This window comes from Stylophora pistillata, chromosome 12, assembly GCF_964205215.1.
Source record: "Stylophora pistillata chromosome 12, jaStyPist1.2, whole genome shotgun sequence".
Taxonomy (NCBI): Eukaryota; Metazoa; Cnidaria; class Anthozoa; order Scleractinia; family Pocilloporidae; genus Stylophora; species Stylophora pistillata.
Window position 1 is genome coordinate 24936628 of NC_142530.1, and position 24216 is coordinate 24960843.

The window sequence follows — 24216 nt, forward strand, 5'->3', positions numbered from 1 at the left end:
CAGATTACTTGGTTAACAAAGTGAAAGGCCATGGAAAATCTCTTGCCTCTTAGTTGCGTCCCAGATGGACGCTATAGGATGGAAGAAAAGAACAGGACGGAACATATCGCGCCTCGTGATAAGCACTGCAAGTGCTACCTGAAAAACGTTGTGTAAAACTTCGATAAAACATTCGCACAAGTCATACACACGGATTAAGAGCATTCTAAGAATGATCTCTGTACTGGGCAATATTTCCAACGAAAATAAAGGATAAGGGGGTTGCACTTGAAATATTCTCAGAATGAGCCTTCGCCAGTAATGATAACACAGCAAACACCCATCAAAAAAGTAAAAACAAAACAAAACAAAAGAGAACAAAAAATGACGATCTCTCTGTTCATTGATAAAACTTTATTGCACATATATGTACACATTCACGAGGTTACATAAAATATGATTACGATAGGATTTTATTTTCCATTGGAAGCATATATGACTGCTCATACAATTCGCGTAGTCTGTTAAGATACTTATGTTTTGACTGCATCAGGCACGAAATGTTGGGCTGAGGTCGGAAAAGAACGTGTGTCGCATGGCGTCTTCGGCTGATATTCTGTGAGCTGGATTAAGAACCAAAAGTTTCTAAGAAAAAAGGAGACAGGGCTACGTTAGTGGAATCACCACAACAGCAACACTTTAAGGGCCGGTTAATTGCCTCTACAACAAAAAGTACATCTGTTAAGGTCGCTGAAGGAACAAGTAGACACACACATACTGAAAAATTGTTCTACTTAGGAAACCATTACAACACTAGCGGTAATGGACATGGGAATCTTAAATGTTGAAGATTGAAAAAGTTACAAGCTCGCGAAATCTAACAATCTTCGTAAATGCTAGAAGCACATTTGAGGAATGAGAAAAGAAAGGAACTTAATAAACAAATGTTTTACATCGATAATTTGAGTGTTCAAGTTAAACGTGGGGACGTTGAGAAGACTGACACCAAGGATTATAAAATTCTTTCTTTCTTTCTTTCTTTTTTTGATGTTACCCTTGAGAGGAAAGATTGAGTGAATGAATATTTTTGGAAGAAGGGATTATCAGCAGGCTGCACACATAGAGAATCACTTGAGGACATGCATTTTACCATCGTGTACGAAATTAACAAAAAGTCGGAGGGATTAAATGATAACTTTAAATCTTTACGACACAAAGATGACCTCTACGGAAGTTGACGCTTGCGACACCAATAATCTAGATAGTTACAGGAGGCTTGTTGACTCTTATATGTGACAGAGATAAGCAATTAACCGAAAAAGCGGCTCTTCCCCAAGGAATGAACACTAGTTTCTACCAAAGTTCTCTTTAATTTGCTAATATTCATTGGAATAGCAGAAGCTGAAATTCATCTCATAAATAAAACGTAGGATATTCAATGATTTTACCAATCAACGAGAAACCATTTTAATAATACCCTACCAAAAGTCTATTTACAGAATGCGAGTTTGATCATGTCATGTTTTACTTCACATAAAATGGATGAAAATCTCGGATCAAGATGAAATAAGAACAAAGAATTTTAAGCGACAAACATTTATTCTCAGCCTCGCGGCTTCAAGATGGCGGCAGCAGAGTTGAACAAAGGGGGTCTCAAGTCTCCTTTTAAAATTTGGGGCTGGCGTAGCATTCGAATTAAAAAAAATTCCTGTGCGGTGTATTATCTGAAATAAATAAACGTTTTATAAAAAGGGCGAAATCAATTTCCGCCGCTTTTCTTTATCTTCGTAACAAAGGAGGCTAAATTCAACTTTGGGAGTAAATCTGCACAAAATAACAATGATGATAATTAAATGCAGTAGTTAACTTGCCAAAACAGTGCCTTGATATTTATTTGGTATGGGAAAACTCGTACTGGCTGGCTTCGACGAGGTGGTTTAGACTGAACGATAGCGACCTTCGGGATAAAAAGGCAGACGACGCCTTCGGATTCAGCTCTAGTACAAATCCTTATCATTTGCATGGTTATCTTCACCTGATCTTTTAAAAAAAAGCGTCAAGTTTCTGAGTTAAAGCGAAAAGTTTCCCATCGCTTTTCAAGGTCTCCATAGCGAGAAGAGTTAGTTGGATTCAATTCGCTGATTTTTACTGTGGTCGCTGAAGAATGTACTAAAACTTTTTTGACACGCAAACAAATCTTGCTCTGCCGTCTACAGCAGGTCTTGCGGCAAGGGCGTCAAAGATACCGTCTCACGAATATAATAAACTATGGATCCATCTTATTAAAGAACAACTGCTGGTAAATTCAGGTAACAAAAGTCATTCACCTAAAATCTTTGCAATCCCATCTCCAGTTATATTAAAGTAGTGTACAACTCGAGTCATACCTGCAACAAATCTCTTCCTGCAGCGGACAGTTTGGGTACAACCACAGAAAACGAAACGGCCCCGGCGCCTTGAAGATGCGAAAAGTCCTAAAAAGTAAACAGAAACAGTGCTGATAATATCCGTTGTAAACTCCGTTACCTGGTCACAATCCCATGACAATATTTCTTGATCGTTTTCATAGCTATCTTCCAACGATTGTTACGAGACAGAAAGACTAGCTTAAAATCTCATCGTGTATGAATGCAGTTTTATCTATGTAGCAACTAACGCTTCAAGTCACGAATTCTGCCCTAATCGTAGCCAAAGGGAATACAAAACTTTGACAAAGGAATAAAAAAACTACTCAACTGTAATTCTCCTGGATTCTATGTTAAGATGAATTCTGACGTCCGATCTCACCTTAACTGATTGTAAAGCGCGACTGATTATCTATATAGTAGTTTGCGCTAGATAAATGTTAAATTGTTGTTGTTGTTGTAAGTTGCGTTCTTCAAAGGGTTCACAAAAGTGCCGCGTTTCGGACAGACATACCATACCAAATCCTCAAATCTGAAGCCTTCCCCAGTTAATGTGGACTTCATAGTGTTTTTCAACTCTATTTTCTCCCCTTACCGCTGTTTTCAAAGAAGATTTACAAGGGTTTGCTGGTTTATGCCATGGAAAAACGGTGTTAAAAGCCAATCTGAAGAAAGTGGCTGGTAAACCTTTAGCCAAACGACCGTACAAACCTCAAAGTACTTCGTCATCAGTAAGGTTACCTGACCAAAATCTGCTTTAGCAGTCTCACAATGTTGCGTAGGAGTAAATCTAATTTTCTTTCAGAGGTCGGAGTTTCCCAACACCAAAAGTTCAGGCTTTAAGTACTTAACAAAGCATTTAAAGTTACCAAGTGCGTGATCAAAATCGATATATATCTTGAATTTCATGTGTCATATTTTTCGCTTGAGAATTTGTTATGCAATTTTGTGACAAGTCTGACTGACAGTTAGAGGAATATCACGCGTTTTATTGCTAAGTCTTCGAGTGGCGAATAAGTCCCTGACTTGCTAGAGCAGTCCGTGCTCTCGACCAATACATGACTTCCTACACGTAGTGTAATCAAAAGGTTGTGAAATTTCTTCAAACTTTCAAGTACCCTGTTGGGAAGTGACGCACGATTTCTACTCTTTTGCCTCTTTCCTTCTCCTATTTTATTTTATTGTCAACCTTAGCTTAGTGTCAAATTACAGTAAGTTGTGGTGTACACAGATAATGCGGTTTCTCACGTAGAAAACTGAAAACCTTCCTTCCATGGAGAACTGACGACAATTACGTTCGAAATGAACAGCGATACACAAGGAGGCCCTTTCGACGTACGAGGAGAGCCTATGTTAAGCTTGGTATACATAGAAAATTCACTTCCTTACGTAGCAGAAAGGCAAAACCCTTCTATCCATGGAGGCCTCCTTACATTTCAAAATAGACAACGATACACAAACAGACCCTTTCGATGGAGGAGAAAAACCTACGCTCGCGAAACTTCTGACGCATTCTGTGTGTATTATTTCAGTTCGATCCCAAATCCTGACGATTTACGTTCGAGTGACAGTGATCGATTGTTTCCCCTTGAGCGTAGCAGCATAATCTGGATGGGACGCTAGCTAGAACTCTCGGATCTTTGCCAGGTTTCGCCAGCAATTCTCCTCAAGATAGATAACAACTTGAGAGGAAAGACAATCCACATCAAAGTCCAACTCGTTATCGCTTATATCTGTCTAAAGCTTATTACATATTTACCCACTAAAGATGCTCTTACAACTCCGACTATAGTAGACGTATTTATAAGGATATAAAAGCAACAAATTAGATAATGCACGAACTAAAACGCTCTTGAGGTATCAGCGCGTTTATTATGAAAGAAGCCAAATTAAAGGCTATCGTAAGATAATTGATCATTTGTTCAGGAACACTGAATAGTTACCTTGTAATCTGGAAGTTTGATCACATTAGGCCATGTCTCCTCAGAGGGTGGACCTAAGATTCTTTAGCATAGTCAAGGAATACACTTTATTCAAACCAACAACCATCGTGAAGAAACAGTCGTAATTTCAGATCTATTTGGTTGAGTACCTTAGCTAATCTACTGTCTTTTAAAATGAAAAATATTGAAAAAAGTAATCATAATAAATACAATAATGAAAGCAGCGCTTAATTTGTGCAAATCTAGATCTCGTGAACGAATAGTGTCAATTTATCACACAAGACTGAATTAACTATTCAAGATAAAGTATGTTTCAATCGCGTCGAACAGAAACCAAGACTTTTCCAAAGCTCTAGATGGGGACGCGATTATTCATGGCCGTTTGAGCCGCGGTGCGTCCGATTCGGCATACTCAAAGCGGCATTCGTAAAAGCAAACTGATGTTTTAATCAAGTTAGAACAAAGTTCCAGCAGCTCGTGGGATCAATGTTATAAGCGTTTCCGCGGATCTGGTGCCAAATTTATCGCAGTTACATACGCGTTTCTTTTATAATTTTCTAAAAAAAACACACCTAATGCTTTTTAAAGAAAGATTAATTCGCCGGTCGCTTTTGAAAGTCCAAACGCTTTTTTTAAGTAAGCCGCAGAAAGACCCACTCGATGAATCGGGCCAAACCCAAAACGAATAACAGTGAATCTGTCTCAGCTGTACGCATTAATTGATTTTAAAAGGTGTAAAACACAGTGAGCTGTTAGTGACGAATAAATAACCCAAAAAGGCTTGGCCCAAAAGGTAACGTTGTGGGTAGGTCTCTACATGAGTAAAACACAGAAACAAACAAACTGTGAAAGTGCTATCCGTTTCCTCGTTACATAGCACGCGTTGAATGTGTGTGCTTCTAGCCTTCTCTTTTGCAAGTAGGGAATTTCCTTGATCGGTTCAACATACAAAAGAAACAATGTCTTTAACTTCCTAAATAGCTAAAAAAGTGCGAAAAGAGTGAGAAAAGTTAACGACATGCTTCACAGTGAAAGCGTCAAGTCTCGCGTGGGAACATATTAGGAAATACCCAACAAGCTACCACCTGGTGGGGTGGGGTAGGAAAATTGAAAAGGCATTCGGCGAGGGACACGCCAGAAATGGTTTCTCATCTACGTCCCAGATTTTACAACAAATCTATGACTTTCTACTTTATTTGGACCAAAGATCATCATTTAAGAGGCCTCAAGCAACTTAAGCAAAGACGATACGACAAGAACAGTGCTAAACCACATGTTATCGCCTAACGTGCGTTGCATGTTTTTCTAAGACAGGAAAATGTTTCTTCCATGTAAGAACATGACTATCGCATGTAAACATTGCGGTTACGATTTGACCCCACTGGGTTCACAGTAATGCCAATTAATTGGCAACGATGCCAAAGTCAACGGAAGGTCAATAAAAGAATACATCGCTTTGTGTGTAACTCTAGTAAATTCTCTGACGTGCGTACATTTCCTGTTAAAGACGCTAATTCGCGGATGTAAAAGTGCCCCGATACTGAGAAGTTGCATACAGGAAGGTCTTGAACAGCATGCCAAGTATGGTTTCACGTTTTTCATAAGTCCAAATATGGCTGCATCTCCCCACACCCTGACCTGGGGTACATGGCGAAACAATCATAAAGTATAATGGAAAAACTTGCTGAAAATTGTAATGAAAATTCGACAAGAAATTAATTTGTTCAGGGAACCTCCTCTGATTCCAAGGGCACCGTTTAAAATTTAAACAATTTTCAAGTAAAAGACTAAATGCTTCGAAATCGTACCTCTTCATATTATTACTGTCGCGTATTCTTGGAAGACGCATTAGGTGGTAAATTCTAGGATTCTTAAAAAAAAAAAGACAGTGAACAGGAACCAGTAATACGGGCACAAGTGAAGATTTGATCGTCTTCTATGTTTGATTTGTCCGAATGTTTTGCGTTCGATCAAAAGAACATAAAAAAAAATAATAAATAAATAAAATATGAAAAATAAAGAGAACAATTCAAACATTACATAAGAAATAATCTGTAAAAAGAGGATCTGTATCTGGCAACACAAATTGAGAAAATGAAACTGGTTTATGTGGAGAAACGTATGCAATACTAAGAAAAGCACCCCCCTGAAACTGACCGACAACAACGGGCAAACTTCGACAGAATCATAACCAAAACAAACTGACAGAAACAACACAAAATCACATTGTTCTACTCAAGTGATCCTGTTTTGGTAAAATTCTTACTGCGGTCGCCCAACCAAAACTGCTTTACGTCGTCGTAAGCCAAATATTCATTTCGGTTATGGTTGGTTTGATTTCTAGGAAAGCCTATTAAACGTACTCCAAGATCAAATTCTCCCCAAGATTTTAATTGTCCTTCCTTAACCACGTTCACACATGTTTACTTGTAAGGAGGATGTCCAAAAAACTTTTTGAGAGCTTCAGTTGTGGTGTTACTAATGAAATTTCAATATGCGTGCACAAGCGTTGCACGTCAGACTGAAATGGTCTGTTGTCTTCTTCTTTGTTCAAATCTAAATCGCTTTGCAAAGGAAACATACCAGTTCCACTCCAAAGTATGAGAGAGATTAACTACTTAGAATATTACAATGTGTACTTTGAGGAGCCAGATTAGACTACAACTTCAAAACAAAACAAAACAAAAATAATAATAAAAAGATAAACAAGAAAAAAACAAAACAAAACTAAAACGAAGGAAGAAGGAAAAAAAACCGTTTATCTGTGGTAGAAGAGCATTAGTGAACGTTAGTCCGGGATAAGCCTGACAGCAACCAGCCGGTCTGGTCATGCTGTGCCTCTTTTTAAAGAGGTTTTCCGAAAGATTTCTTGCCTCCCAAATAACAGGAAAGGAAACCTTAACCCTTTTAATTAGGCTGTCTTGTAGCGACTACCACTGCACTTTAAGGTGCGTGGGCATTCCAGTTTGAGATTTGTTTTTTTGGTAACCACAGGTGGGTTGATGGAAAACACTGCTGAACAAAATATGCACAAAGTACGTGTAAGCATCAACTACCAAGCTCTGAATAGTTTGTTGTTCACTGCACGAGCCAACATTGTCTGATCGAGTGTTCTTAGCACCAGAGGGGATCTCATAGTGACAGCTCTCTAAAAGGAAAGCTTTGTTAAGGGTTTGCGCTTATCAACTTAGAGGGCAACAAAAGTGATGCCGACGAGTGTCGAACAAAGATGACAATGTAATGATAGATGAGTTTGTCATGTATCATGTCATGTTCATGGTAATTAAGAAGGACAGCTTCGTGGCGGCTTTTCGCATGAGCTAAAATGATGACTGCTCTCGCAAAGGCAGTCCAAACTCAGGACACCATCAAATAACAGTACCGATATTAAGGGCCCTTCTTTCTGACCGGCCACAGCGATCAATTAACACACAGAATTGCGTTTTCAACAGGATTTCTTAGCTAGAAATTTCAAATCCTAGCTTTCAACCTTTGTTTTGTTTGTTTCTAGTTTTATTTTTTTTTCCTTTAATAATAACAAAGAAAAGAAAAATTGCGAAACCTCATGGATATTTCCTATTCATATTCGACTAAATGGCAAACGCACAAAATTACATGATTTTTTTAGAGGCCAAACTTTCCTCTCCAGAGAAACTAGTAGAACATGGAACGAAAAAGAATGAGTTTATAGTAGAAAACTGACCAAGAGAAGTTACGGCAAGTCAGTTCTTGACATTCGCTCAACGAGAAACGCAATAAAATCAAAGTGAATACGCGCGGCTTATCCGCGCGAACTTAATGTAGGTTGCATAGTACAAACAGCAAAATGGAGAATTTTGATCGGATATCGTAAATCACGAGCACGGCACACGAGAAGGTTTATGATGGAAGAAGCCAAAAGGATAAGCTGATTGGACAATGCAAATCACGTGCATAGCACCAAGGAAATATCAAGTGCCACCGCGCAAATACGTCAGAACTAACGTGCGAGACTCTTTGCTGCTGTGGTCGCCAGACGTAAACACTGTATTTCAACTTGAGCCACTCATCCTAAGTCAGAGGAAAGCTTCTTACCACTGATACGGATTAATAATTTTTTTCTTTCCTTTTATTTTTTTAACGTTTCGATTTTCAGTCTCCTTGAGTCAAAAGCCCTAAGTGCTCTTAGCTTCCTTGTTGTAGAAAAGACAGTGTGATTAAGATATGAAGTCTAGAAACTATGGTGCCGGCTGTAAATGTAAAGTTTAAACTCAATTAAAACGGCTCCGGCAGGGTAGAGAAACGAGAGGGTCGCTCTGTAACAAGAGTATTCGTTTCGGTTACTCGCACTTCGGTATACAGGCCAACATTGTTTTCTCCAAAAGTTTTGAAGACTTAGACGAGGCTTATCGTCATCCGATATTGTAAGCGCTCAAAGAGAACAAAGTCTTACAAGAATTTTAACGTCTGCGCTTAAGAAACTACAGATGCGACATCGATGATAGTTTTGTTTTTCAAAAATGTATTTTGTTGCCAAACAAACATGAATCGGCTTTTGTAAACAAGTCGAACTATCAAGTGAGCCTATCGCTGATAAGATTTTTAAGTAAAATTTCCGACTTTTAATAGCGAAGAATAAATTGAGGAGGTTCGTCGCAGCAGTTTCATGTTCACATTTTCCGAAAATGTCGGAAAATGTTCGTTATTAAACAGACTAATAAAACTCATATGAGATTCCCAATATCCAAATTGTGCTCTTGCTTCTTCGTTCTTGGTGATTTTAGAGGCATTTTGTAAAGCTTAACTCCGGTTTTTAAAGGTCCGGTAATACGGGCAGCATTTTTCTTCAACTTGTCTTCCAACATTGTTGCATTGCAAGTTGAAACCCTTTGTTGCGCGTATTACCACGTTCGTGACCAACTTGTCTCGCAACAAAATGTAGTGTTGCAAGTTGAGGCAACGTGTTGCGCAAAGTAGACTCGAGTTCTACTTTCTGCAACAAATTTTCAACTAAGGGTTTCGACTTGCAATGCAACAATGTTGTAAGACAAGTTGAAGAAAAATGTTGCCCGTATTACCGGACCTTAAAACGTCGCATGCATACAAAAAACAAAAGAAAGACATCGACTAAAGTAATTTCAAAACCATGGCAAAATTCATCATCCCAGGTTAAGATGATTTCAAAAGGCTCAAAAACGATGGCCTCTTTCGAGGCATCAGAAAAATGACGAACTCAGTGACCCTTGGACCGGACGTATCACTAAAAGTCATTATCACAACGTTATTTCAACAGCCAATCAAAGCAAAATAAAAGGAACCAATCAGGGTCGGGTTCTTCAAAGATGGGATTAGATAACCCAGGGTTAGCGTGAAATTTGATTTTAGATCTGAAAGCTTTAAAAGGAAATTAAGTTTAATTATTTTTGTCTAAAATTTAATGATTGGATGCTCGAAAGAGAACAAGGGAAAATTATCCCAAAAAGGCTCTTGAATCCAGAAAAAAGGAAACCTGGATTAAAATTTAACCCCGGGTTAGTGCTAATCGGCCTTCGAACGACTGGGCCTAGAACTCAACGTAAAAACAAGCATATAATTTGAATATATCAACAAAGTTGAAATGGTAAATTGGCCACCGTTACGGTTATAAAAGCTGACGTTTCGAGCGTTAGCCCTTCGTCGGAGCGAAAGCGATTCGCTCCGACGAAGGGCTAACGTTCGAAACGTCAGCTTTTATAACCGTAACGGTGGCCAATTTTCCATTTCAACTTTGTTGATATATTCAAATTATTTCGTTACCCCCACCGACGCAGCGCCAAACAGTTTCTTTAGAAACTATCAGCCTTTGTTCATTTGTAAAAACAAGCAAATTGCCTAAAGGGCAGGGAAAAGGGAGTGACCATGTAGCGATTGCTTTTAGTTTTGAATTTGATTGGTCAAGAAAGTGGCGCGAGTTTTCTGGACCAATCAAACAGCGAGGTGAAGCAAAACCAAGGCAATGGCTCTAGACTACGAAAAACGACAATGAATGACCAAAAAAAAAAAAACACATGAAAAAAACAAGGAAAAAGAACCACATTCATCACAGTAACTCTAAATCAAAGGATACTTAAAAATTCGTCGCAGTTGATCGTCGACGTCGTTTCCAGGGAAAAGCGGTCTTCCCCCGTTTGCCATTTCTGTGGATGAAAGAGAATACAGCTTGAGACAAATTCACTGTGTGGACTTGCAACGCTCTCAATTACTGATAAGCGATCATTCAGGTACAAACAAGAGATGATAAAGACTAGAGACTTCATAGACACTCGATTTAGCACTGTTGAACCAAAACCAAAGCCAATCAAAGCGAGGAAAAATACCCTAAAGAGCCAGTGAGAACTCAACGTAAAAACAAGCAAACTGCCTCAAGGCGGGAAAACGCGGGCGACCCAATTGCGATTGGTTTAAGTCTTGAGTCTGATTGGTTGACAGAGGGGCACGAGTTTTCTAGACCAATCATATCAGCGAAGTCAAGTAAACCATTGCAGTTCTGGGTTACTTTCGACACGCATTGAAAATTGCTTGCTCCAGGCCATATTCTTGTAGAATTTCCCTAAAGCTGTTTTGGATAACTTCTGTTTAAGTAGATCTCAGGAGAAGCTAGTAATAACCAACAGTGTAACGCGAATGTTATGCACATTGACACCGCACGGGATTTTTATTTGTTCTCTATCAAGATTTTAGACAAACATAATGTGAGGATGCGAGCTATACGTAACATCATTAACGGGAGACCGCATACCTTGAGTCTAAAAATAACTTACTGATGTGAAATGACTAATCATTTTTTGTTTGGAATAAGAAAGTTCGAGTCTCTTAGCTTCATGGTCTTCTTGGCATGTCCTGATTGACGTTTTCCGTTAGTTTAAAATTTTCTTAAACTCGTTCGATTTTGATTTTTCATTTTTTCAGAAGCTAGAACTAGAAAGAAACAAACCATAAATGTGTCAAAGTTTCCAAGGGATTAACTAATATATGTTTTGGACACTTTGATTAAATTAAATGTTGTTAATGTAAAACATTCATACATTTTGACAGCACATGTACAAGGTAGTTAAGTATCACAACTCAAATCTCACCTGCAAAAATACAGCCAGCAGACCACATGTCGATGGATGTGGAGTATAGCTTTGCTCCCATGAGGACATCTGGAGGACGATACCATAATGTCACCACCTGACCACACAGAAAAACACAGACAATGCATGAGTTGATTAATAATTATCAGTAGTATTGAAATGAAAAAAAAAAAATTACCTCCGCTGAGTAACATCTGACAGGAATGCCAAAAGCTCTTGCAAGTCCAAAGTCAGCAAGCTTGAGTTCACCATCCTACGGTAATATAAAAGTGACATGAACAATATCAACCTCAAAGACATCCTTGGCAGCCAGACAGACACATCTTTCACACTTGGTGTCACATGAATTGTAACCATCATGTAATGAAGGCTTGGAAGGCACTTCATATCAGCTTCACTAGCTTAACCATTAATTTTCACCAAGATCTCATTCAGTTGGTAATTCCCCTCACCATCTGCTATGCAATTTTCTTGTTGTGGTAGTTTGAGAATTTGGTATTGCATCTACTAAGAGTCCGATCCCCTATATGATATTTTTATTTATTCTCATTACTTTTCTGTATGATATCATATTGAGATTGTAAGGAAATATTCTGTCTTGATCACTTAAACAAGTCAAAAGCCTTAATGACGATATTTTTGATAGGGATGATGATGATGATGATGTTGATGGCATAAAATGTGCTGGTTTCTGTCAGCAGGTGTTGGTTCCATGCAAATCAACAGTCTTCCCATTATGGCTGGAACATCAGGGTTTTAACTCATGTTTGTTTTCATTTACACAATGAGCCTATTTTTCTCTTTTTCTCTCAAAGAGGCACAATATGTTTTGAAAAAGTTTGCCTAAACTGATCTCAATTTTTTTCATTCAAAATTGTTCAGCAACCTAGTCATTGCCATTCCTTTCCCAGCCACCTTGTCCTCTTTGCATTCCTCTGTCCCAATGAACCCATATTCCTCTGAGCTGAGGACAAATTGCCAATTGAAAAAATAAAAAATGTTGCAAATATCACAAGAAGCTCTTTTTACCTTAGCTTAGCTGGTTTCAATAACAGAGTGATTTGGAAAGGAGAGAAAATTATATTTTTACATTGCTATGTTGGGTCATACCTTATTAATGAGAAGGTTTTGAGGCTTCAGATCCCTGTGGAGTACATTGCAACTGTGACAGAAGGCCAGGCCCTTAAGAAGTTGATACATGAAAGACTAGGAAAGAATAATCATGATAAAAAAAAAAAAAAAATCAGTGAAATTGTTTCTACTCACTACTTTATCCAAGGTCCTTTATACCTTTGATGCATGGCACTGCTGTTTAAATTTCTGACTTTTTTTGTCTCATTTTTAGCAAGTTTTCAAGAAATAATATTCTAAGCATGAACTGTTTCCTTTTGCATGGTATTTACAAACAAGTTCTTGATGATTATGCTTGGTTGGAGTTGCATTGCTGCTTTGAATAATTGTCTTGGTCGTTTCTCAAACATGAGGTAAAAAAAGTCAATTGAATTAAACTGAATTAAATAAAAAATGGATGAAATTTGACAAACTGTGGTTATATGTACATGAAAATCATTAGCTAACTACTGAATGAAGTTACATGAGCATATATATGAATCGTGGAATTGACAAAGGGTATCTTTACTTAGCTCTTTCTGGTAAAACTGTGTCAGTGTACATGTTTACTAGCCCTAAGTGTACTTGGAAAAGTACTCAAAATACTTTGATGATGAAAAAACAACTTCAAACTTTTGAATTCCATCTTTTATTCTCAGATGAAGGAAAATTAATTGAATAAAATTATTTTGACATGCACCTTGACAACAGCTGCGTCAACATCTCCCTGACAGCTGTCAAAGTACTTTTTGAGATCCTGAAAGAAATATAATTGTAATTTCAGTATTTACATTTTGACAGTACAATCTTCATTACAGAGGTAAAGGAACTACATAAAAGGAAACAAGGAAATTAATATACTACAGAGTCAAAGCCAGTTGGGAGTAAAACCTTAAATTGATAACAAGAGCTTTTATTATCAAAAATAGCAGTCCACGGTTTTCTTAAAAAAGGTACTTGAAGCAGTAAACATGACTTGACTTTTGGTTTGGCGTTATAGTTATTTAGCCTAAAGATATAAAAGACAGCAAGGTCTAATACTAATAAACAAACTGTACTCAAGAGGCAAATGCCTGATGTCAAGGAGGGGATTTGCACCACCTTATGAAGATCCCAAGACAGTCCAAAATACACAAAGTCAAGAACATTTGTGTATACTTTAAGAAATATTGATAAATTCATCTTTACCTGATCGCAGTACTCAAATACCAGTGTCAGCCTTCTTTCACTATGCATTACATCATGTAACCTAACAAGTATAAAGTAAAATGTTTCAAGTTATTTATACTAAGCAATCGCAAAAACTAGAGAAAACTATCAAAAAAATATATTTGTCTTGTTTTGTTAAGCATTTTTCATCTCAGTGGTTCCCACTAGAGACCAAAGAAGATTCCTCTTTACAATTTCATGATACCTTTTCAAGCAGAAAAGGTGATGATAAGAAAATAGAACCTTGGACTAAAAATTATAATAAATATAATTATGGCAAACATGACAAACATTGAATTTGAGATCTTTGGACTGAAAAGATTAATTTTTCAATTATCACCATGTTGTAGTTCAATTTTATCCTTGGTTCAAATTTTATTTTTCTTTGTTTCAAACTCATTATCATACATTAACATGACCGAGAACAAAGGAAAATAAAATTTGAACCAAGTATAAAATTGAACTACAACATATACAATTGCTGGGGAGTGAATCCTTGCAGGGTCTTGGGTCTCACACTTATTTTTTTACAATGAGATCACATGTACCTGATTTTGCTCTTGTTATCGATACAATATCCAAATTTACATTTTATCCATGAGATTTAACAGGGAGATTCACTCTGAACCTCTGAGTCTCCCACATAATTCACAAAATTGTTATACATGTACATGAGTAGGACTTGGTCTCATAAAAATCACATACCAGATGGTATGGATTCAACAGTACTACAGGATAAACAGCCAATAAGAAAGAGGTCTCCAAATTTTTTTAATTAGCTGTTTACCATGTATCATCAATATCAGCAAATATACAGTCTTACAATAAATTTACTTACCTTACAATGTTCTTATGCTTCAGTTCCTTCAAAATGCAAATTTCTCTCAAAGCTGAACTGGGGATACCCTTGAATAGATGGTCGCAGAAAACAAAATTATTCCAACAAATAAAGGTTACAACCAATTCTTGGACTTTGTTTCTAACAAAATGGACTCTTGGAGCCATATGCTTCTTCTGTAAATCATACAGTATTTAAGTTTTGCAGTAAAAGTCTTGGAAAAAGGCTGTAATAAGATACTCAGAAGAAAAAAAAAATTGTGAAAAACCGTCCTTGGATTTTTATAAGTGAAACAAATGTTAGTGTCATGTACTGTATGCGGAACTGATATTAGCTCACGGCAAATGTTTATTTTCACATTCCATTAGAAGGCATTTATTCTTCGCTGGTGAGGCCATTAGTCAAAAAATCAAATTATCACGATTTCAAAGAATATAAGATTTCATTGGAATAAACTTTTAGACAGCAGTAAAGTGTATAAAATATTGCAATTAGTAACGTATTTAGTATGATTATTCCGAACACTTATTTCAGGAAATTTCTTTCGGTTTTCCCTTTAGAATACGATTTCCTGCCTTACAAGAAGCATAAGCATTTCTTGTTATGTTCATCTACCTAATAAATAATAAAATGGACACATTGGATTTCCCTGCGTGATCACTGTTGGAGTGAGGAAGGCAAAAATACAACTTAAAACATTTTAAATAATTCACCTCGTCGTCTTCGTCGAGCCTTACTCGTTTCAGCGCCACTATCTCGTGCGTTTCTTTGTGTTTTGCTTTGAAAACGGTTCCATAAGTACCTGCAAAACGTTATGAGAATGAAATGAATACATTCCCGCGCAATGAGATCGCAAAAAAAAAATTGCAAAACGGCACTTTACAAATGAATTCATGCGCAAAAACTAGTAAATGTCGAGGGCCTACCTTCACCGATCTTTTCCAGTTTTTCATATTTCTGCATAATACGATGTCAGCCTTTTAACTATCAACATTCAGAGATTCGCTTTGGCTTTTTCTGGCGGAATTAGCTAAGCGGATTTGAGTGAACTCACCGACCCTTTCTGGCGGTGACAACAAATCATCCTTTTGATCATCCAGGCCTTTGTTGTTTTTTGTTGGAGATCTGAGACTAATGGGAAACCCCGCACTATAAAATAACGCGGTCTCAGCTGACGCCAAACAACAATCTGAAAATTTCCTCGGGGGACGGGTTCTGGACTGTAGTGTCTGGGCTATTTCGGACGAAAGCTTACTGAAATTTTTCCAATTTTTGAAGTTTTAGCCTCTCGAATGTGTAAAAACTATGGAACCGACGTCGACGTACGTGCTGAGCCTTAGTAATTGAAGTTAAAAGGGAATCTTCTCACTTTTCATGGTTGTCTAGGTACCGACACACGACCAAGGTACGTAAAAATTGAAGTTTATTTCTGAACAAAGTGTGGCCGATGATTTAGTTTTGTCGTTGTCAGGAACTTTTCAGAGTGTGAAAATTAAAACTTTACCCGATCATGTTTTAAATATGATAAGAATGAAATGATTAATACAGCAATAATGAATGAAGATCAGTTTCGCCCTTGAGTATGTAGACATGTGTAAGTATTTGCCTCAAAAGCTCTCTGAGGCATAAAGTTAGAAAATCACGTTCATTTCATGGCGTGGGAAAATTCAAAAGCCGGTTTCATTTTCATATATCGCCCTTTTAACAATTAAGCGTACGCAAAATGCCTTGAGGTCTACGTGTAGTTGATAAATTACCCTGTAACGGGGGAAAAATATTCAATATTTGGAGTGTTTTTAAGAGAACTTTCACATTTCTAATCCTCCGAGCGTGTATTCTCCAAACAAGCTTTGAATAAAACTAAAACATTTGAGCAAATGACGTTATGACAACTTACCAAATATGAAAAAAAAAAAACTTAGATAAAGAATATCGCAAAGAGTTTATCCTAGTCATGGTTTTTTAAACGTGAAATGGGGTACATAAATTATAGCAACAGTGCGAGCATGTCTAAGCGTCTTTGTACTTTGCCACCGGCTTTTAAATACTAAGTGCAATGCTGTAAGTGATACAGTCGTTTTATTTACCGTGAAAGCCGTGTCAGACTCTAGTTTTAACTTCAATCATTTAATTGATCATTTAAAAAACCACGGGGAACTTTTTTATGGGCACCTCGTTTTCTTCTGTTGGATTGTTTTCTAATCAATACAGACGATTTTGTTAAACTGAATTTAACGGATTGAAATTCACTCTGTTATTCTTCATGGTTCGATTGTTCGGCTGTCATTTAATGTTAATTCCCTCCCTTTTCTATGCATAGCCTATTGATTTGCTAATTCTTTCTTTCTGGAAAATTTCATAGTGGATGTTACATTTAATCATAATAAATCCTTTCATCAAAGAGGTTATCTAAGGACTGTTTGTTTATTTCTATGAAGTTTTGCAATTTTTTTTGTCAAAACGTCATGGTTATACATCTTATTTAAGTAATTATAAGCATTAACTCATCTGTCTCCAACGAGAATCAGTTAATTCCAGAACAGCGTGGAGGTTATTCAATGTCCTGCTGATGAAAATTCTTTCCATCTTTTTTTTTACCATTTTTTTTTTTTTACCAGTCCTTATGACATCCTTTCTATAATGAACAGAATTTAAGTCTGTTGTGAAGTCACATGCGATTTGACGTGTTTGCTTCAAGTTCTGGTAATGTTTCTTTAATTACATTTAATTTAGTTATAACCAAACTAACCTTACTATAGTTAAATAAATGGAATGTTAGTATAATTATTGAGAAGTCATGTGTGTTTTGACATGTTTGCTTTATACTCTGCCAATGTTTCTTTAAATACAGTAGAAATAACCCAACTAAACCTTTCTATAATAAACAGAATGTTAGTCTGTTGAGAAGTTACATATGTGTTTTGTCATGTTTGTTTCATGTTCGGCCAATGTTTCTGAAATACAGTAATTATAAGCTAACTGAACCTAAATAACAGACACATGGCCCTTGATTTTCTTTATCATAATGATGTTCTTTCTGGTCCTGAGAGGCAATGATCTTTGTACTACAGGTCTCATGTATTTGAAGGTTCATAAACTCAATCTACAAGATAAATTGCCATCCAGTGGATAGCTAATTTGATGCCTGTGTAACATTCATTTCTTGAATAATTACCTGAAATTGTCTTGTACATAGTGTACTCCAACTCAGGGACTACTATACAGCTGTACATTGTAGTTTGCCCTAAGGAGCATCCTCATCTCTTATCGTATCTATTTTTAGACACTCAGCATAGTTTGTTCCTGAAGAGTTAACCTTAACCTTTGTATTGTGTCTAAAAATAAATTATTATGATAATCTCTTCTTCATTGTTTACAGCTTGATCACACACATGTGTAAATGTTTTTTGTTACTAAATGTTTTTTGTTTGAAATGGAATTCAGGTTATATGATTTCAAACCAGTTTTATTTGTATCTTTCTTTATAATAAGAACTGTGATCCATTATGCGAGCACTGTGAAAGTGAGATTGCTGCGATCTCCTTTGCCACTTTACAGCACCTACCTGCCAACACTATACACTACACATTTTGAACTAGTTTTTGGCCTCGATTACTTTAACATTACTGTTTCATTAAAGTGCACCTAAACCCAAAAATTTTTTTTCGCTTAACGAAATAAGCTTATTTTTTGGAGTATTTCTGTGCAAAAATTTTTTAATTTGCTTAAATCTTAAATTTTCTGTGCCTAGTCAAAATACGGATAATCGGCCGCCATCTTGCCCCACGACCGAGTTTAAAGAGGAATGGCTCTAGCGGATAATGTGACGTCAAATCGAGAACACGAAAGTCTGCTTTTCACACATTTTCACTTGTTTGGGAAGGTTTTGGTCGATATTGTCCGAAATATGCCGACCAGGTGTGTTGTATGAGGAATGTATCAAGCGTGATACCCTCTTGCAAATTTCGCACGTTGCTACATCCTCCTACGACACACTTAGTTGGCATATTTTCGGACAAAATCGACTACAACCTTCCCAAACAAGCGAAAATGTGTGAAATGCAGACTTTCGTGTTCTCGATTTGACGTCACATTACCCGTTAGAGCCATTCCTCTTTAAACTCGGCCGTGGGGCAAGATGGTGGCCGATTTTCCGTATTTTGACTGGGCACAGACAATTGAGGATTTGAGCAAATAAAAAAATGTTTGCACAGAAATACTTCAAAAAATACGCTTGCTTCGTTAAGTGAAAAAAAATTTTTGGGTTTAGGTGCACTTTAAAGAAGGTTGCCCTGTAATCTTACTTTTATTCAGGAAGAGGGTAACACTCAACTCTGGATAGATTATGATCTTAAAGAGTAACATGTCCCACCATGTGTTCAAGTTGATCCTTCAGTTTGGCAGTATGACTACCTTTTGAACAAAGCAGTGTAGTTTTTTTGAGTGTTTACCTTTGAACTCCCAAGATTTGATCATTAATTCTCCCCTTTTAGTTACCACACACTTCCTTGTATATTAGTGATGAGAAGTTAATGTTAGATCAAGATAACAACTTTACCTTAGTTTGAGTATTCTCATGACCTGTTTGATGGTGTTAAGGGAAGAAGTTACTTAACAGTTTGATTGATCGCTTCTGGGGGTACAGGGTTAAAATACAGTACAGGGCCGGGTTGTTCAAAGCTGGGTTAAGATAACCCAGGGTTAGCGTGAAATTTGATCTCAGATCTGAAAGCTCTGAAAGAAAATTTAGTTCAATTCCATTTGTCTACAATTTGATGATTGAATGTCCTAGTAAGAATTACGAAAATTATCCCAAAACGCCTTTTGATCAGAGAAATTTAGAAACGTGGATTAAAATTTAACCCTGGGTTAGTGCTAATCGGCCTTTGAACAACTGGACCCAGGGGTTTCATTTAGGGCCGGGCAATGGGCAAATTGACCTGGTCTGAGGACAGTTTTGCCCACCTGGTTTGACAATCTGGAGGAAAGTTTAATATCTAATAATAAAAGAAGTTCAATTTAAAAAGTTTTGCCCACCTGTAAAAACCAGTTGCCCTCCTGCTGAAAACATCAGTGAAACCCCTGACAGTAAGATGTAAAAAATATTAAATACAATGAGTGAAATTTGGATTAGGACAGTGAGACAGGTTAAATTGATTGGGGGTTTGTTTTTTGTTTGTTTTTTTCTTCTTTTTTTTCCCCTTGTGAACTGATAAATCAGGTTGATCTGAGGATAGTTTATTTCTTAATTATGTCAGTTGAAGTTACAAGTCTTTCATACAAATTACTACTGGCTTTAAAAACCTGTTCAGTTCATCTCATTTTGTGTGCTCCAGGAGTCACAATAACTAATTGATGAACAGCACAAACTTGGTTTAGTTCGTCTGATGTGCATGGGTCTGTATATGTACTTGTGATGCTATATGTTCATTTTTTAATTCATCTAGCCTTAATTTATATGTAGATTTATGATCATAATGCTGGTTCTTGAAACCTGTTTACTTCATGGAAATATATGTTCTTCCGGATTAAATGCTCTTCATAAGCTATTAATAGACAGCACAAATTTAGTTTAACTTGTCTGATGTGAAGTTGCAATTAAGGGCTATTGATTTAACAAAGCAGCTAAACTTCAATTAAAAATTTATGCTTTCTAGGAAATCAGTGTACTAGGTTTTCAGCTTTAACTAAACTTGTTTTAAAAGTACACAGCTAAGACCTCTAGAGCTGCATTTTGTCAGATCTAGAATTGTCCCATTTAAATATTAACAGGTGGTTGTTTTCTGTATTCTTTCTTAAATTTTAGTTTGTGTACCCAACAAGCACTTTGAAAATCATGCAATTTTAATTGAGATATTTTAAATTTTAATCTGATTCACTCTGCAGAAGTCCTTCGTTAGATCACTCAGTCCAGTTTCACCATTCAAAGTAAATTTTACTTTAAATGACTTTATAGTTTTATTAATAGTAGTTATAATACATATCTTTTCATGCTTCAAGTAGATAATAAATTTTAGCTGGTCTTACCCAGCTATTTGCCTAACTTTATCATACAATTCCAACATTATATGAGGCAATACTAGTCTTGTTATCACTGTTTGCCTGGTTATTGTTTGGAATCGACACAAGTCATTCATCAGAAGTAAGGTTCTGTAAATCAACAATTTATTGTTTTTTTTATCATCTTATACAGAGCTATATAGGTGAATGTAAATGCTTCACAGATGAATTTCAGCCCAAGGAGAGGAAGCTGTTATTAAGATATTTTGTTCAACAGGAGTATAGTGTCAGGTAAATTTGAACTCCAGCATACTGAGTTTTCCACTGTACAAGCGAATGTATTAAATGCAATCTTCTATTTATTATGAATATTATTGTGAATTTCTTGCCTATCATTTTTATCCTCTCTGATGAACAGCTACACTGTAGTGCTTGGGTTACTCTAGAATCAGTTTACAGTGGCCAATGTACTTTAACAACTCTGTTGATAAAACCAAATTATCTTGTAATACTCTACTTTGACATACAGGTGTTAGGCACCACAGTTTCTTTACTAGATTAAGAAACTTACCTCCTTTATCATTTTAAACATTTAATTTAAAAGTTAGTCAGCTTGTGAGCCATGAGGACCATACTGAATCTTGCTATTTTCCTCCATTGCTGGGGTGCTAGTCTATCCTAAGGACAATTGCCCCCAAAACCCACAGCTCTTTCTTTTATTTCCAGTGTGCTGGTACCTTTTACTCTGCATGTTTACCTCTTTGTCCTTTTTGCCATCACTTTTTAACTAAAATTGATGGAATTTCTCCCTCCAATCTTATTTTCTAGCAGTAAAGTGATGAGAAGAAACAAAAATATCACCATATTTTTAGAGCTAAAATTATTTGGTGTGGAGACTTAGCAAAATTGAAAGAATATCTAAAGGAAAACAAAATCTGCAAGTTAGAGAAGAAGTAGCAAGTTCTATTTATTTTTGTGTCTGTTCAGGAGCCATGAGTGAATCAGGAGGCCAGGCAGCAGTGGGTGGGCGGAGTATGTTGGACAACATGGTCGGAGTTGGTGACATGGTGCTTCTTGAGCCCTTGACAGAAGATTCACTGATAGAGAACCTTTGGGACAGATACAATAACAAAGATATCTATGTAAGTTTTTATTGATTTCCCTGTGTAGTTCAACGAACAGAGCTACTTGTAAATGAAAAGTCAAAGTACATAAAATATGTTGTTTGGAACTCACACTTTTGTCTGTTATGCATGTTGGATGATACATAGTATTAAAGGCATGAACTGGGAAAAGGATGCATTCTTTGTTGACACCCATTAATATTTTGCAATTCTTTTTTTTTTAAACAAACATGACCATTTCAAAAATAGTACGTACGTGAATGCATCAAATTTTTTCCTCACCTCTTTTGTAATGATCACCAGATGAATTTTATTGTACAATCTACTTTTACAAATATCAGTTGCTACAGTGTTTCAGAGTTAAAATGGATGTATAAGACTGAATGTACATGGACACTGTACTGTTAGGGTTATGGCCAGGGTTGGCTATGCTAGCCTTAATTTTTACAATGACACACCCTATAGAGTTGTGTAGTTTGTATGAACATAATTTACAGGAAGTTGGTGTTTTTCAGTGATTAGTTATACATGTTTGACTTGTACAAAATTAATTTATTAAGTTGAACATTATCTCTTGATAGTGGCTTTTAATGAATTATAAATACATTGTACATATGTATAGAAAGTATATTATGTAGTAAGGGAATGGGGATGTCATAGTTTTTATCATTTAACTTGCAGACTTACATTGGAGATGTGGTGGTGTCAATCAATCCTTACCGTAAATTCAACTTGTATACTCCCGAAAGGATCACAGAGTACAGATCTAGAAACATCTATGAGTTGCCTCCTCACATGTGAGTACAGCTCCTTGTTTGAAAACAAAGGATAATGACCTTATTTTGAGTCTTTAGAAGTTGGATATGTGGTGGTATAATTGCCTCCTCTGTCTGTTATTGTACTCTACAAAATGTGGGTTGAAAAGCATTTTTTTTGTTTAGCCCTGGCCAATATCTTTATTTTGTGTTCTTGGGTAAGACACTCCCTTCACAAAGTGTCCCTTTCACCTCTTGGGAGTATATTAAAACAAATGGATGATTATACCAGCAAGATTTTGAGAGAGAGGTAAATTGGGGAAGCCCTTAACCACAGTGAATCAACTTTTCAATCGGTCAGATGCAATACCATAACCAATCATAATGTGTTCACTTGAATTGTTCTGTCCTTCAGGCAGTTTTCTTAGTCATGATGCTTTGAAATCTCAATAGCTCTTTGAATTGGGACACTTTCCATTCTCTGATTTGCCATTGTGACTACTTCAGTTTTGCTTTAAGACCACACTTTATTGAAAACTTATAGATTTAATACTAGGTTTATGAAAGATTCCCTTGTCTATAGAGGTGCAATCTTTTGGAACACTATTAGCTTAAATGAACGTAACATCTTGCACAAAAACCCGATTGAGCTGTTTTGAAATTTGAAAATAAAGCCTTATTTTAGAGATTATAAATTTAATATTGTTTCAGCTTCAGCTTTAGCTGTCTGCCATAACAATGATGACTTTCTCTACTTTTGATTAAGATGTTAGTGTTAGCCTTTTACTTAGTATTTAGCTAGTCTTCTTCTTATTTAAATAATGCGTAACTAAATACACGACCCCTCAAGCTGTTAGCTTTAATTATGATGATCGTGTTTAAATAAAGGTCTTATCTTATCCTTATTCCATTTTATTTAAAACAGTTATGCCATAGCTGATGATGCCTACAGATCCATGAGAGATTACAATCAGGACCAGTGTATTCTGATCACTGGCGAAAGTGGGGCTGGAAAAACAGGCAAGTTTCAAGTTTGATTCTGAATCATTTTGCCTGCTGCATGAGGTTGTTATCAGGGTGTTTCAAATTATTTCTGCCTGTCTGCTGTTGGGAGGATTGAAGTCACCAATAATCCTTCTAATTTGTTTCTTTAGAAGCTTCTAAGATTGTTATGCAGTATGTGGCAGCAGTGTCTGGGAAAGGATGGGAAGTGGACAGAGTTAAAGAACAGTTGTTGCAGTCCAATCCTGTTATGGAAGGTTAATGATATTTCTGCTAAATAATTATATTATTGTTTATTGCCTTTTACCCATTTCATTTGTTTCTCATTTCTGGATCATCCAATTTCTTGTTCATGTGTGAGATGTGTGATTGTTCTGTGTGAGAAATTGGAAATTGGATCAATAAAGGAATAAGTAGATAAATTTTTAAGTTTTCTTAATATTTAAACAATAAAACAAATGAAAAGATGATAGAACAGGGCTCGAAATTAATGGTAACCCATTAACCAATGGTTAGTAATTTTCAACCTTTGGTTACTAAAAAGGTGTCCAACTAACCCGACGTGGTTAGTAAAATTTTCTAGCATAATTATTTAAACATTGGTGGACTTCAGGACAGAGGAATACTTAGAATACGCAAGCTGTTTAATCAACTTAAACTCTTTTTAGAGAATGTGCTGTAGATGTACTGTTCTTGACTAATCACATGACTGTGGTAAACGAGAGGGAAATAAAATAGGACTGGTGCATAATTGTCA

General features: G+C 36.4%; 2 protein-coding genes across 7 annotated transcripts in view; one reads left to right on the plus strand and one right to left on the minus strand.

Moving 5' to 3' along the window:
- Nucleotides 1-374: 374 nt before the first annotated feature.
- Nucleotides 375-15682, minus strand: LOC111323585 (cyclin-dependent kinase 5). The gene is made up of 12 exons (XM_022926973.2): nucleotides 15505-15682; nucleotides 15292-15380; nucleotides 14579-14646; nucleotides 13720-13780; nucleotides 13232-13288; nucleotides 12532-12627; nucleotides 11600-11674; nucleotides 11422-11518; nucleotides 10413-10482; nucleotides 4328-4388; nucleotides 2367-2453; nucleotides 375-624 (listed from the first exon to the last, which is right to left on the minus strand). Exons 1-12 carry the CDS (start codon nucleotides 15539-15541, stop codon nucleotides 529-531), a joined length of 894 nt encoding a protein of 297 aa, XP_022782708.1. The 5' UTR covers nucleotides 15542-15682; the 3' UTR covers nucleotides 375-528.
- A 90-nt stretch (nucleotides 15683-15772) lies between these two features.
- Nucleotides 15773-24216, plus strand: part of LOC111323569 (unconventional myosin-Ib) — a 32686-nt gene continuing 24242 nt past the window's right edge. For 5 of the 6 annotated variants that reach the window (XM_022926948.2, XM_022926950.2, XM_022926951.2 and 2 more), the window contains exons 1-6: nucleotides 15773-15983; nucleotides 20772-20869; nucleotides 21566-21720; nucleotides 22384-22499; nucleotides 23383-23477; nucleotides 23612-23716. In XM_022926948.2, coding sequence (XP_022782683.2) covers nucleotides 21571-21720; nucleotides 22384-22499; nucleotides 23383-23477; nucleotides 23612-23716 — 466 coding nt within the window. In that variant the 5' untranslated portion in view covers nucleotides 15773-15983; nucleotides 20772-20869; nucleotides 21566-21570. The remainder of the gene's footprint in view (nucleotides 15984-20771; nucleotides 20870-21565; nucleotides 21721-22383; nucleotides 22500-23382; nucleotides 23478-23611; nucleotides 23717-24216) is intronic. The other variant, XM_088741524.1, reaches the window with a different exon arrangement.

Bases quoted from the DNA above. Each gene is read 5' to 3' on its own strand.
- LOC111323585 (XM_022926973.2), bottom strand. From the start codon at position 15,541: ATGCAGAAATATGAAAAACTGGAAAAGATCGGTGAAG. The intron at 14,647-15,291 runs GTGAATTATTTA...CATCTATTCAAG, and splicing joins GGCTCGACGAAGACGACGAG to GGTATCCCCAGTTCAGCTTT. The intron at 625-2,366 runs GTATGACTCGAG...CTTTTTTCTTAG, and splicing joins CAGGAAGAGATTTGTTGCAG to AAACTTTTGGTTCTTAATCC.